At 55.2% G+C, this 12,993-nt stretch overlaps 1 protein-coding gene across 11 annotated transcripts in view; it reads left to right on the top strand.

Annotated features, from left to right (window-relative positions):
• DYSF (dysferlin) overlaps positions 1 to 12,993 on the top strand; it is a 203,591-nt gene that overhangs the window by 130,056 nt on the left and 60,542 nt on the right. For all 11 annotated transcript variants that reach the window (XM_032873658.1, XM_032873665.1, XM_032873662.1 and 8 more), the window contains 4 exons: positions 8,202 to 8,303; positions 8,414 to 8,575; positions 9,647 to 9,812; positions 10,300 to 10,376. In XM_032873658.1, the coding sequence (XP_032729549.1) occupies positions 8,202 to 8,303; positions 8,414 to 8,575; positions 9,647 to 9,812; positions 10,300 to 10,376 (507 nt within the window). The remainder of the gene's footprint in view (positions 1 to 8,201; positions 8,304 to 8,413; positions 8,576 to 9,646; positions 9,813 to 10,299; positions 10,377 to 12,993) is intronic.

Genomic DNA, 12,993 nt, shown 5'->3' with positions numbered 1-12,993 from the left:
GTGAAGGTGGCATCAGCCAGACATTGTTGCAGGAGGACGTGCCTTTGGCTGAGGGGGCCAAGCACGAGTTTAAGGCCTGGCGGCTTTAGGGGCCGGTGGGGTTGGGGATTCCTAGGTTCTGGAAGAAGATTGGGGTTTGCTTCCAGAGGAAGTAAAGCTCCATCCTTTGCCATGAGGGATGAGCAGCACGTTCCCCTGTGGCCTCCTGCACATCTGCGAGTGGGTCCTTAGAAGGGAGCAGGGGCAGAGGCCTGGGCAGGGAGACAGGAAGGAGAACCCTGGTCAGATGGGCTGGGAAAAGGGCAGCCAATTCCTGCCATCAGGGAATCCCCAGGCTGGGAGCGGACACCATTTGACATTTTCAGTGCAATTTGGACTTGAAGTGCAGGGTCAGGATGTGGGCTCCACCGGCCCCGCGCCCCTTACCTCACTTCCTTTCGCTCCCAGACCGAGGTGGGGTCCGCCAACTGAGCTGGCCATAATTGCGCCTGACAGGCAGCCTCCTGCTTCTGGCCACAGTTGCGAAAGACTGCCGATTTGGAAAGGGGAGCCGAGTCCTGTCCAGGGAAGCAGCACGGAGCCCTTTCTCTTGATTGAGAGTGCTTTGTGGCCAAAACCCACAGCCTGCTCTGAAGAAGACCCAGCCCAGGGATGAGTTATGAAAAAAAGTTAAAGTCCTTAATAAGTGGATTTGTAATATGTAGCAGGGAAGACTCAGATTCCGAGAGCAGGGGTCTGGCTGTGGTCTCGTTGTCAGGAAGCAAATCAAAATTTGCCGCTTTGGGGCCAGACCCCAAGGAGGGCCAAGTGTCCTGCTGCAGAGCCAGCCAAGCCACAGACTGAGGTGGGGTGTGGGTCAACAGGGCCAGAGGAGAACACATCGTGGGGTCTGCTGGGCATAGGACGGGCCTGAGTCTGCAGGTCGAAGGGTCTGAGGCCCTGCGGGACGAATGGAGATGAATAGAGTATCAGCTGGTCCAGGGGACGACCCCAGGAGATGGTCTTGTGGACCCCCTCATTCTCAGGGGCCTCGGCCCCCGACCTGGTGCTCCGTGGCTCGGCCATTTTCCATGCACTTGAAGGCTAAGCCTCATACCAAGGTCCTGGATCCTATGTAGTTTCCAGAATCCCCAGGGACAGGTCAGTCCAGCTGCAGCTATGGGGCCTGCAGGAAGCCTGAGGCCTTAGCAGGAGTTTTCTTTATGTGCCCCGCTCCCCCGCCCCACTTCCACATTTAGCCCCCTCGGGGCTCCCAGCATGATCTCTGTGAAGAGTGTGCCAGCTTTCCCCAAGGGCTATGCGAAGGCATGCTGGCAGCTTCAATTCTGGGACACTGGCCACCAGAGCCCTCAAAAGTCTGGGAGCAGACAGGACAGATGGGTTTGTTAGGAAGCTGTGTGGCCGCTGGGGGCCGTGGGTTGGGGAGCCAAGGGCAGGACCAGGTAAGAGGCTTCTGTGACTCTGAAGGATGGTTTAAGAACAGCCTTTCTGGAGGGGAGTGCCTCAGGCCAGGAATCCAATGTCTGTGTGGGAGACTGAGTCCAGGAATGACATCTGTCCATGGTTGTGCTGACGGCTCCCAGAGTGGGTGGAGGACCATGGGGACAGCTTTCTGAGAGAGGTGACACTGAGCTAGCATCTGAAGCCAGGGCTGGCAGAAGGGGTTGGGGAGGGGGGACTAGGTGGCAGTGCCTTGGGCTGGGGCCAGTTGATTGGGTGACATGATTTCCCCTCCCCCAGGCTTTATGCCCCTTTGGAGCAGCCCTCTCTGGGAGCTCTGGTGGGGGGCGTCAGGACCCTTGCCTTGGTCTTTGAGGATTTGGTGATGTCTGGGAGACCTGGGTCCTTGCAGAGAGCATGGATGAAGGGAGGACTTCCTTCACTAGCTCCCCAGTCTGTCTGTCAGGGTAGAGTAAGAAATCCCCCCTTCCTGAGCCTTGTTCTCCTTCTCCTCTTCTGCTCTCCCTTCCTGTTTCCCTCTTCCTCCGTTGGCTCCTTGGCCTCCTTCTCCTTCTCTCCCTCTTCCCCGCCTCTTCTGAGCCCTCTGTCTCGTTTCTTTTCCTTTTTGTCTGGAGAACAAAGGCGGTCCAGGCTGCCAAGGGGAATGAGTTCAAAGAAACTGCAATTTTAGATTTCCTGAGAACTGGAGAGTGTGCACATGCACGTGTGAGCGTGTACGAGAGTGTACACGCGCAAACACACACACACACAGGTGGCAGAAGAGGTGATGGCAGTTTCCTTAACAACCAGCACCCTCCCCCCAGGGATGTGGAGCATGTGCACAGGGAGACCTCACCTGGGGACCTGGAAGTGCCATAGGTGGGAGCGGGGCGGGGGGGGCGCTTGCAGACCTGACCATGGAAGGGAGCGTGGTTTGGGGCATTAGCGTTGGTTCTGCCGCTTCTGTCTTGCTCCAAGGCAGGCAGGGGTTTCCCTGGTGGAAGGGATTGCAGGCTCCATGGCTGTTTTCACTGAGGGCTCAGAGGGCCAACCAGACGTCATTCTATCCCCTTCCAACACCAGGGTACGGCTTTTAGTCTGAGATGTACACGAGGTACTCTCCCGCACCCCCAAATCCACTAGAAGGAAAATTCTGGTGTTTTGCAATCAGGAAAATAAACCCAGTGGTCCCCCCATCCCCCTGTCCCTCCCCCAAGGCCTTAATTTAAAACACTGTTTTTCCTGGGAAGTGTAATTAGAGCAACATGTTGTTCCTAACGAGCTGGGTGGGGCAGGCAGACAATGGAGCCCTCCCAGCACGCCTGGCTGCCCCTGCCCAGCAGCTCCTCCGGGAGCCAGGATCTGAAGGTCCAGAGGGTCCTCTGACTGTACCCTGCTGGGGGATGTGGGGGTCTGTGGGGCTACTGGTAACAGGACTACTTAGGTGGCTGGGGGATTTCACCCGTTCCCCCAGCCCTGCTATGGGAATGAACGTCTGTCTGGTGTGGTGGCCCTGGGACCTAGAGGAGGAAGTCCCCCTCATGGCTTGTCCTTGGCTCTCTGTACTGAGCTGGCCTACTGGACAGATAGACCGAAGGGGGCCCAAGGGTAGATTTCTCTCTGCTAGGGGAGAGAGCCTCATCTGTCCTTGGGTCCCTGTCCTCCTGATGGGAAGCAGTTTGGCAAAAGCCTTGACCGCCTGTAGGACCCGTCAGTGGAGCAGCCCCATGTCTGCCCTGCACATCGTGGGGTGGGGAGGGTGAGCAAGAGAGGCATTGGTCAAATGTGGCTTCATCTAATTAGACTTATAGTGTATGGCTGCCCTCGAGGTCTGTGGTCCTCAGAGTCCCCATCTCATGTAGGACAGTGAATTAGGATGTCCCGGTGACGCTTCAAGTCTACCCTTCCGCCCCACCTGGTGATGCTGAAAGGCTTCCCTAGGGGTGACAAGGATCACTGCAGCCCACCCCCACCAAGAGCCACTGGCCAGGAAGGAGGTGATGAGCCCCTCGGGTTGGCTGGACCAGAAGTCGAGCAGCTCAGGCTTAGAAGCTGGCCCTCTGGCCGGGGCCATAGGACTCTCCCAGTGAGGTGTCAGAGACCAGTCAGGACCTGGGAAACGGGGCCATGGGGACACTTAGAGGTCAAAGAAGACAGAGAATAGGGCGATAAGAAGTTTCTGGGGTGGTTGGGAGATTTTCTGGAAGATGGAGAGCTTAAACATCCCTGAGGGATATGTTAGATTCCGGGAGGCATAGGGGAAACCCATTCAGACGGAGGGAGCGATGAGCAGGCACAGGAGAGGGGGAGGGGTTGGTGAGGACCCATGGAGCACTGATAGAAGTATTGGGAAGGAGGGGAGGGGCCGCTAGAGTAGGTTCTTTATTCCACCATCCGCCTACCCATTCCTTTGCCATCCCTCCCTCCCCTCAGTTACCCTTCATCAGCCTTCAGTTACTGGACAGGGATTTCAGCCATGGTCCCAGGGTGTGGAGTTGGTGGTTGAACACACGCAGAGGGTGTGTCTTTCAGTGGGAGTGAGTCCACTTGCTGTGGAAGCCGTGGGGGTGCTTAGCTTCGGCTCAGGACACCAGGAAGATTTAAATGGAGATCTGATGCCTGAGTAGGAGGTAGCTAGACGAAGTGGGCAGAGAACATTTCACACACAGGAACTGGACACTCTGAGCCTCAGAGGTAAAGAGAGTGGGCTGCCTCCTGCCACCTGCTAGAAGTTCAGAAGGGCCCGTGTTGAGCATGTTCAGGGAGGTGGCTCATCACTTATCTGGGACCCCGAAAGGGGAGGTTATCAAGTGAGAGGTAAGACCAACAAGGTCAGAAAGAACTAGAATGTGAGGGGTTTAGAGGCTGTGTTAAGGAGTTTGGACTTCATCCTGAGTGGCTGGGGAATGTTCGATGGGTTTTAAACAGAATGACATTCTAGAAAGTTCCCCCTGGCTACAGAATGCAGCAGGCACTTGCTCTTGGGAAGGGATTTGCAAAACCAGATGCAAGGAGACCACTTAGGGGGATGCTGGTGAATCCAGGTGAGAGAGGGTGAGGGTACGAACCGAGGGAAGGAGACAGGTAGGTGGACGTGCGAGAAGTTTGAGACAGTCATGAAGACCAGGTAGTTTACTGGACATGGTGATTAGGGAGAGGAGAGCCATGGTGGTGTGGGGCTTTTTGGCTTGATCGTCAGTGTGGATGGTGGGGTTTCTGAGATGACATTGGGAGAGAGCAGGTTTTGAGGGGAAAGTCAGAGAATCCAGGTTGGGACCAGGTCAGTGTTAGAGGCCAGTAGGGCACATGGGTGAACTGAGCAATAAGAGGTTGGGAATATGGGTCTGGGGCTTAGGGGAGATGCCTGGAGGCAGAAAGCCCAGGAGACAGCTGGGTAGAGGAGGAAACCAACCAGCAGAGGGTGGAGAGGGGAAAGGGGCAGCGGAGACGAACCAAAGAGATGGTTTTAGGAAGGAGGCTGAGGTCAGTTGGCAGGAGGCTACTGAGGGAGTGGGAGAGCTGTGGGCCTGCCAGTGGCCTTTGGGCTGAGCTACAAGCAGGTTGTTGTTGACTTTGGACAGAGAAGTTTCCCAGGCAGGGGTGCCGGGGACAGAGATGAGTGCATTGGGCAGAGGGCCTCCTGGAAGCGAAGGAGAGGCAGTGGACAGAGGCAGACGTTTTCAGGGAGAGAGGGGAGAGGTAGGGAGGCTACCGGAAGACATGGAGAGCAGGGAAGGGATGGATCGGAGAGACCCAACTTTAGATAGGGAAGGAAATGATCCAGCAGATAGTGTGAGGCATTGGGGAGGGTGGATGGGACAGGGCTGGGGAACAAGAGAGGCTTTAGCTATGGATGTACCATGCTAACTCCATGGGATGGATGGGCAGTGTAGTATGCACAGCGGGGAGGTGGGGGGCAGACAGAGGACTGCCATGGTGGCTTGCAGGCTAGGTGGGGGATGGGGCTGGTGACACATGCAGGGAGCCGAGATGTGCCTGGACCCCTGGGAACAATGAGGAGGACACAGATGGCTTTGGGATGAGAATGGTGGCCTCACGCCGTGCCAAGGAAGCTGCCAGTGAACACACCTCTAACCACTGTTTCTGCTTGTTTCTTCCTCCTGCGTCCGCCGGGCTGGCGTTCTACAGCTGTGTGCACCTGCCTTCTTCCTCCAGGGCCTCCTCCAAACGGTACTGGAGCCTAGCCTTCTCGAGGTTCTTGTTCCCTGTCCTCCTCATAAACAGGTTCCTGAAAGTGGGGAGCCTGATAGAGAGGAACATCATCACCACGGAGCTCAACAGAGCCGGGAGGAAAGACAGAACATGGAAATGAGGGAGAAACAGGAATCTAAGGGACAGTGCCCAGAGTTTGGGGGCCTGGAGAGAAATGTTCTGGGTGGGGGAATACAGTAATGAGTTTTCCTGGTGATTCAGGAGAATGGTATAAGCATGTGAGAAAGGTTTGCTCTTTCTGTCTCCCTGATCTCTTCTTTTTGCTCCTTTTGGTCTTGAGTTTTTGGCCCCGGGCTCCCTGCTACTGGGCTGGGCATCAGCCTTAAGCAGGCCACAAACAGACCATCAGCAGGCCTTCAGGCAAAATCCTCATTTTAAAGAACCCTGCCTCCACCCTCCAGGCTGCTGTTTACGTGCACTGTGACATGCACAGCGCCCCCTGGAGTTGTGCTCTGTAGCTGCTCAGCACATCGCCCCCCATCCCTACAGCATCTGTCTCCAATGCTAGACTGAAAATGTAGGTGCTTCCTATCCCCTGTCTCTTGCATTGAAGGTGTGGAGGTAGCTTAGGAATTCCTTCACTGTGTGCCCACAAGACATAGGGATAGTTAACTACAAGGCCAGTGCTGTTCTGAGAGATGCTTCTGGTGGTTCAGTTCTCCTCAGGTCACCCTGAGAGAACAACAATGCTAGTGGTAAAGACAATGGTACTGACAAGAAGCAAGTCATACTCGCAGTCGTCACAGTTTACTAAGCCGCTCCTGGGTGCCACTTACTGCTTGTTCCCTTGCTGAAATGCTGGAGCAGGCTCATAAGGGTATTGTTACCCTGGATCTTCATGTGAGGGTAATGAGTCACAGACATTGAGTAATTTGCCCAAGGTCAAACAGCTAGAAAGCGGCAGGGCTGGAACTAGAACTGAGGTCTCTCTGATTCTAGAAATGAACTACTTACCGCTGCAGGTCAGGGAAGCGTAGTGTCATCATTGTGTCACTGGGCAGGAGTGACAGTCTGGGGTTGGTTGTGAAGTGATTCATGGAGGCAAGAGGAAGCCAGTGCAGGTCAGGCTCCAGCTGCTCCCACCATCTACGTCAGAGTGTTTGTACATGGTTCCGCCATCCTTTGAGAAGGAGCCCAAAGCAAGTCACTTGGAGAATTAGTCTACTGATTCCATTGTTTATTAAATGAGATTACACAAGGCAACCTCTGTAAAATATCCAGCATAGCCCTTTTATTTATAGTCAACATTTCCTGAGTGTCAGGGACTTTTTGTATGGACATGTGGGTTGTGCACTGCACAAGGGCTTTATGTCTAAGGGGAGGCAATTTCCAGTGCAGACGTCATATATTTGCATTTATTATAACAATTTTCCAGTAGGTGGCAGTAAAGCGTCTTGTTTTAATAAACTAGTAAAATAATGACGATTTTCTGACGTGGAAGTAAAGAGTCTTCAGGAAGAATTGCCACAAAGGTGCCACATGGACTAGTAGAGCTGTTGAGGGTTCACATGAACCAGGAGTTCTTCTGAGTGTTAGTACTAACTTCTTGAAGCCTCACAGTAATCTTGAGAGGTTGGCAACTTTTAATAACCATTTTATCGATGAAAAAAAAGGAGCCACAGAAAGATGTAATAACTTACCTAAGTCAGCAGCGGGTGGAGTGGAGCCCGTGTTCCTAACCATTGTGAGACATGGTAGTTGCTTGTCCCCCAGCGGTACCTGCCTGCCTTGCCTCAGCGGCTTCCCTGCGTGTATCTTTGTGGTCACTGCGGATTCTTGCCCGGGTCTTCCAGGCAAACCCTCAGTAGGCAGAGTTGACAGAAGCTGCTGTCATCCTTGGTTTGTGTTGGTGAAGGAGCCTCCCCGCGGCTCCCTTTAATGCCTGCCGATGACGGGCCCGCATGTCCTCCTCTCCTATTTGTCAATTTTCTTTCTGGCTCACAAAGCAGGTGTTCTGTCTTCAGGGAGGACAGATGTGAGAAGTCGGGGTTTGGGGCTGGCCGGTGTCTGGGTGTGGTGTCGGGGATGGAGAGGGGACACCAGAGTGGATGGTAGGTCGGGAGGGTCTGAGCCTGGAGGTAGAAGAACCAGGCTAGGGGGAGGGTACATGGTTCTCAGGACCAAGTGGGGCTGGAGTGGGTGTGCTAGGATGCAAGGGGGCTCAGTGTGTGTGTGGGGGGGGATGGGGAGAATGGGGAGACCCTGAGCAGCTCACTGGTGCCCCAGAGCTTTTATTATGGAAGAGGGGTGACCTGGGGTTCATGTGAAACAAGGTGACCTAAATCCAGGGCCAAAGTGCTGGAACAATGACTGAAAAACATGGTGCCTGGCAGAAACTGACTTTATTTTCTCATTTTTGCCTGCCTGCTCGCATGCTCGTGTGCCTTTGCCTCTCTGTTTCTGTCTCTCCACACATGTCCTTCTTTCCGTCCCGACTGTCCTTCCCCTTTTTCATCTCTCTGCCTTGGTCTTCGTGCCACCATTGTCTCTGTCCCGCCTGCCCCCCACCCCCTGCTCCGCCCCTGCAGTCCGAGGACACAGACCTGCCCTACCCGCCGCCTCAGAGGGAGGCCAACATCTATATGGTTCCCCAGAACATCAAGCCAGTTCTCCAGCGTACTGCCATAGAGGTGAGCCTGGCTCTGGGGTGGGGAGGCAGCCTGGCCCTCCCGGTTCCTGGCCCCGGCTTTTCCTGGGGTCTGGAGCCTTTTCAGCTGTTTGCCTCGCTCTGTGTCCCCAGATCCTGGCGTGGGGCCTGCGGAACATGAAAAGTTATCAGCTGGCCAGTGTCTCCTCCCCCAGCCTTGTGGTGGAGTGCGGGGGTCAGACAGTGCAGTCCTGTGTCATCAAGAACCTCCGGAAGAACCCCAACTTTGACGTCTGCACCCTCTTCATGGAAGTGGTGAGCCTGACTTCCCTGCTGTCCCCCTCTAGAGTCCTCGTGCCTAGAATGTCCACAGGGCTCCGAGCAGCTCGGCTGTGGGCTCTGAATCCCCGTGGGATCCTGGGCAGGTCACGGTGTCTTTCCCACCTCATTTGTCTATGGAAATGGGGAGGCAGCTCTCACCCCCTCCTCACTGGAAGACTTGAAGCCCATGAGCAGCCCAGATGGGGTCAGCTCGCTCCTTCCTACCCAGACACCGAGTGTCCAGAAGTCCCAAGGACCCACCCGTCCCTACTGGGGCCGTCCTCAGCCCCCTGGAGCTCCCCTCAGAGGCCCCCCCAGGGCTCTGACCTTCCATGGTTCCTCCAAACCTTCCCTGACTGGGTCCTCCTCCAGCCTCGCTGTGGGATCACCCCTACAGCCCGCAGGCCCCCAGCCCTCTGCAGCTCCTCGGGCTGCCTGGGCCTAGTGGCCGGAGTAAGGCAAGTCTGAGGAAAGGAAAATGGTTTGCAAGATGAAAGTGCTATAGAAATTCCAGGCCCAGTGGCTGTCAACAGGAGCCTCCTCTTGGCTGAGCCAAAGCCGCCACCGAAGGAGAGCATATAAATTATTTCAAGTTGTGTTCAAAGTGCTTTCGGGGCTGGGGTTGGGAGGAGAAGAATCTGGGTCTGTAAGCCAACTCTTGAGTATCCACTTGGGGGGGACTGTCTGCAAGAAATGTTGAGTCCTGGGCCAAATTCTCCCTTCTTCCTTTCCCTGACCAGTGAGGGTTCAGGGAAAGTAGACTTGTTTTAGCTTCAGGCTGAGCTGGATATGTTTGGAAGGTAAGGCTTTGAGAGGAAAAGTCAGCCTCTGCGTACAGCATTCAAGAGGCAGACTGAAAAGGTGTGTGGCTTCTCTTCCCCTGGCCAGCTCCTGGGTTGGGCCAACCACCACTCTGGATTTATGGCCCTTGGGGGTTATGTGTGGGTTTCTAGTCATTCTCCGCTCCTTGAACTTGTCCCGTGAAGGAGAGCCCCACCCCTCCTCTGAAGCCACCCAGAGATGGGTTCAGGCCACCACCCAGACCTTCCCTCCCGCTCTACCCAGATGCTGCCCAGGGAGGAGCTCTACTGTCCCCCCATTGTGATCAAGGTCATTGACAATCGTCAGTTTGGCCGCCGGCCCGTGGTGGGCCAGTGTACTGTCCGCTCCCTGGAGAGTTTCATGTGTGACCTGTACTCCGAGGAGAGTCCGTCCCCACAGGGCGGCCCAGGTAGGGGGTGGACCTGCTGAGGGGGAGGGCCGAGGCCAAGGGGTTGGGCAGATGGGGCGTCCCAGGGGAGATGTGTGCCGAAGCCCTCCTCTTACTAGAACCTGAGTGAGAAGTGGTTTCTCTTCAACTGACCAAGACCAAGAGAGTGGGAATATTGCCATCTTCAGGGCCTCTCCTAGCTCAAGGCTGCTGAGAGGCTAGGGCTGCCATGGGAGGACGCGGGGGAAGAGTTGAGGCAAAGAGAAAGGCAGGGATTCCGTGGGATGAGGAGGGAGAGAGAGAACCGGAGAGACAGGGAATGTGAGAAAAAGATGGGAGAGATGGAGATGGAAAAGGGAAGAATAGGGTGGGAAGAGAAGGACACAGACTGAGAAGTGTGGAAGGCTGAGGCCCCTTACCTCAGTGTGCCTTCTGAGTCTTATGTCCAGAGAGGGCCAAGCCCCCTGAGGGAGCCCCTTTTGGGCCTGGATACCGCTCTTCCCTACAGATGATGTGAGTTTACTCAGTCCTGGGGAAGACGTGCTCATTGACATTGATGACAAGGAGCCCCTCATCCCCGTTCAGGTAAGACAAGCCCTGGGTCCCCGGGAGAGACACCAACTCCACAGGCCTTGGCTGCCCCTCCCCCTTCTTCCTCTCTCCTCCTCTTTCTCCCTTCCCTTCCTTACCACGCAGCCTCTATAGGACATCGCTCTCATATCCTGGGGGCGGGACACTATATAGGTGGAGGGACCTGGATGGGAGATTTCAGTCTGATCAGGAGTGGGGTGGAGGGGTTGTATGTGGTCTCCTGGGCAAGATCACATCATTTTCCCCCAAGTGTGTGAAGAAAACGGGCCCTCTGCCTAGAGGGCTATGTTGAGGGCTCTTGCTGACAATTACTCAGGAAACATGGTGGGAGTGGCCAATGAGAGAGAAGGAAGATGGGGAGAGAGTGATCAGGCAGATATGAGGGTGCTCTAGCCCTGTTGCCTCACCCTAGCCAGAGCCCTGCTGGGAGTGGGGGCTTCTTGGAAGCAGTTGAAAAGGAAGGGTCTGTGTCCAAGCCAATGTCCTTTTTTACCCAATTCCCTCCGTCTCCAGGAAAAGAGAAGGTGAGGGGTTAGGAGGGTCTTATTCCAAGGGAATCCAACCCTGCGGTCCAGTAAGAGACATCCCTTTGCTATGTACTTGGCAACCGAGGGCCAGCTGCTGACCCAGAGTCCAACACTGAACTGCATGGTGAGAGGTCTGTGGTGTCTCTTACAGAGCAGGGAGCACTCTCCCCGCCTTGGGCCCTGGGGTGCTCTAGCTCCTGTAGGACCAAGGTCACTCAGTCCTTCCCTCAGTGGAGATGGCCTCACAGTGGGCACCAGCCTTGACCTGCTATCTGTTCCAGGTTGACACCCTCCTCCCGGCTTTGCAGGATGCTGGTCACTGGTCACACCACTCATACCTGGGGCTCCCAGAGCCTTCCCGCTGCCCGGAGGCACAGCCTCTAGCCGGTGTAGACAATGTGTGTGTCCTCAGGCTCTTGGTCTGTTTATTGACCCAGGGATGGCCTACCACTTCAGAAGGTTCTGTTTTCTTTAAACCACCAAACAAATATTGGGCTCAGGAGCAAAAGAACACACTGGGGTGCTAAGTTGGGCTCAGGATCCTCAAAGCTGCTCTGGAGATGTGTTTACAGGGCTTCCCTCTAACATTTAGGATGGATTTCTGCTTCTTTTTTTCCCATTTCCAAGGGAAAGTCTCTGACCTGGGCCCAGCTGCTACTGAGACAAGAGATCTTGCTCTATAGTTTCTCTGACACTAAGAGTCCTCAGAAGCCCCACACTCTCCCTCTCTCCCACCTCTGTGACTCTGTGGGGTTCTGCCTACCATCCTTTCTGCTGGGGACATCTTCTGGTCTAGTCCCGATCATTCTGTAAGACTCAACTTAGGTATGGTCACCTGCTTCCAGGATTTGTCACGGGCTCCCCGCCTTCTCCTGCAAGTCCTGCCTATATCTTGGTCACTGCCCTTGCTCTAAGTCCTGATTGTCTCTGCAAATATCAGCCACCTTCCCCAGACCAGGCTCAGGACAGTCACTGGCTGCATTCCTGTTGTGTCCTCAGTGCCCAGCACAGGACTGGTTGAAAGGTCATATTCAGCGAAATCCATCTGGATGGGTGGATGTGTGGGTGGGTGGACGGACGGATGGATGGACGGATGGACGGATGGATGGATGGACGGATGGTTGACCTGCTTCCTCTTGAATGGGTCTGAGAAGGAGCTTCTCTAGACTGGGAAAATCCAAGTGCAAATTTTGGATGGGCCTACCCAGGTTTCAGCTATGTTCAATACTAGTGCCTTCTGGCCTGGGTGGGTGTTTGTAGCTGGATTAGGCAGATACTTAGCTCCAAACTCCAGGCTGTCCAGTCCTGGCTCCTCTTTCCCGCCCCCTCAGTGGGCTGTCTGGGTCTATGCAGAGAAGTGCAGAGCTTGTCCAGCCGGACTTCCGTTCTGTGTGTGCTGCCCTCAAAATGTCTACAGACTCAGATGGGGCGGTGAGTGGGGGGGGGGGGCTGTTTTGAGCCTTGTTGGCTACAGGCACAGCCAGAGGCAGATGGTGAGGAGGGCCGGTCTGGACACCCTCTTGGCGTTGACATGAGTGAACCGGGGCTGGGGTTTAGCCAGTGCAGGGTCTGTGCTCTTTGTGGAGCACGTGGCCAGTCTGGCTAGAGCTGCTGGCCAGCCAAAGGGTGAGGAGCTGGGATCTGGGCTCCCAGAGGTGTGGCCGCATGTGGAGGGCCTGGGCTCACGGGACCTCAGACATGGGCCTGGAGAAGGAGGAAGAGAGATCTGTCTGCTCTGATGGAGGAGGCTTGAACCCTGCCCTCATGGAGCTCCCTGTCTGATTGAGGAGACAGTGCCCTCCTCTTTGGGAACCCCAAGGCCAACAGAGAGACCAGTGCAGGTCTCCAGGAAGCCCTGGCCTGATGGTGTCTGATGGAGGACTTGGGGGAGACCAATTTTATATTGTGTTTTCCTCTGAGACCCAGGGATCATATTTGGCTGGTCCAGGCAGAGCCAGGAGGCAATGGGCACCATTCCAAATGGTTTACCAGATAATTCTGGGTAGGTTTTTAATCCCTTTTTCCCTCCCCCAGCAAAAATAGAAATCCCTGCTCTTTGCGGACTGGAGGGACAAGAAGTCTGG

Source organism: Lontra canadensis, unplaced genomic scaffold, assembly GCF_010015895.1.
Source record: "Lontra canadensis isolate GAN:19392208 unplaced genomic scaffold, GSC_riverotter_1.0 scaffold50, whole genome shotgun sequence".
In the NCBI taxonomy this organism is placed as follows: Eukaryota; Metazoa; Chordata; class Mammalia; order Carnivora; family Mustelidae; genus Lontra; species Lontra canadensis.
The sequence above is the reverse complement of the archived record's forward strand: the minus strand, read 5'-3'. Positions and strand labels throughout refer to the sequence as shown.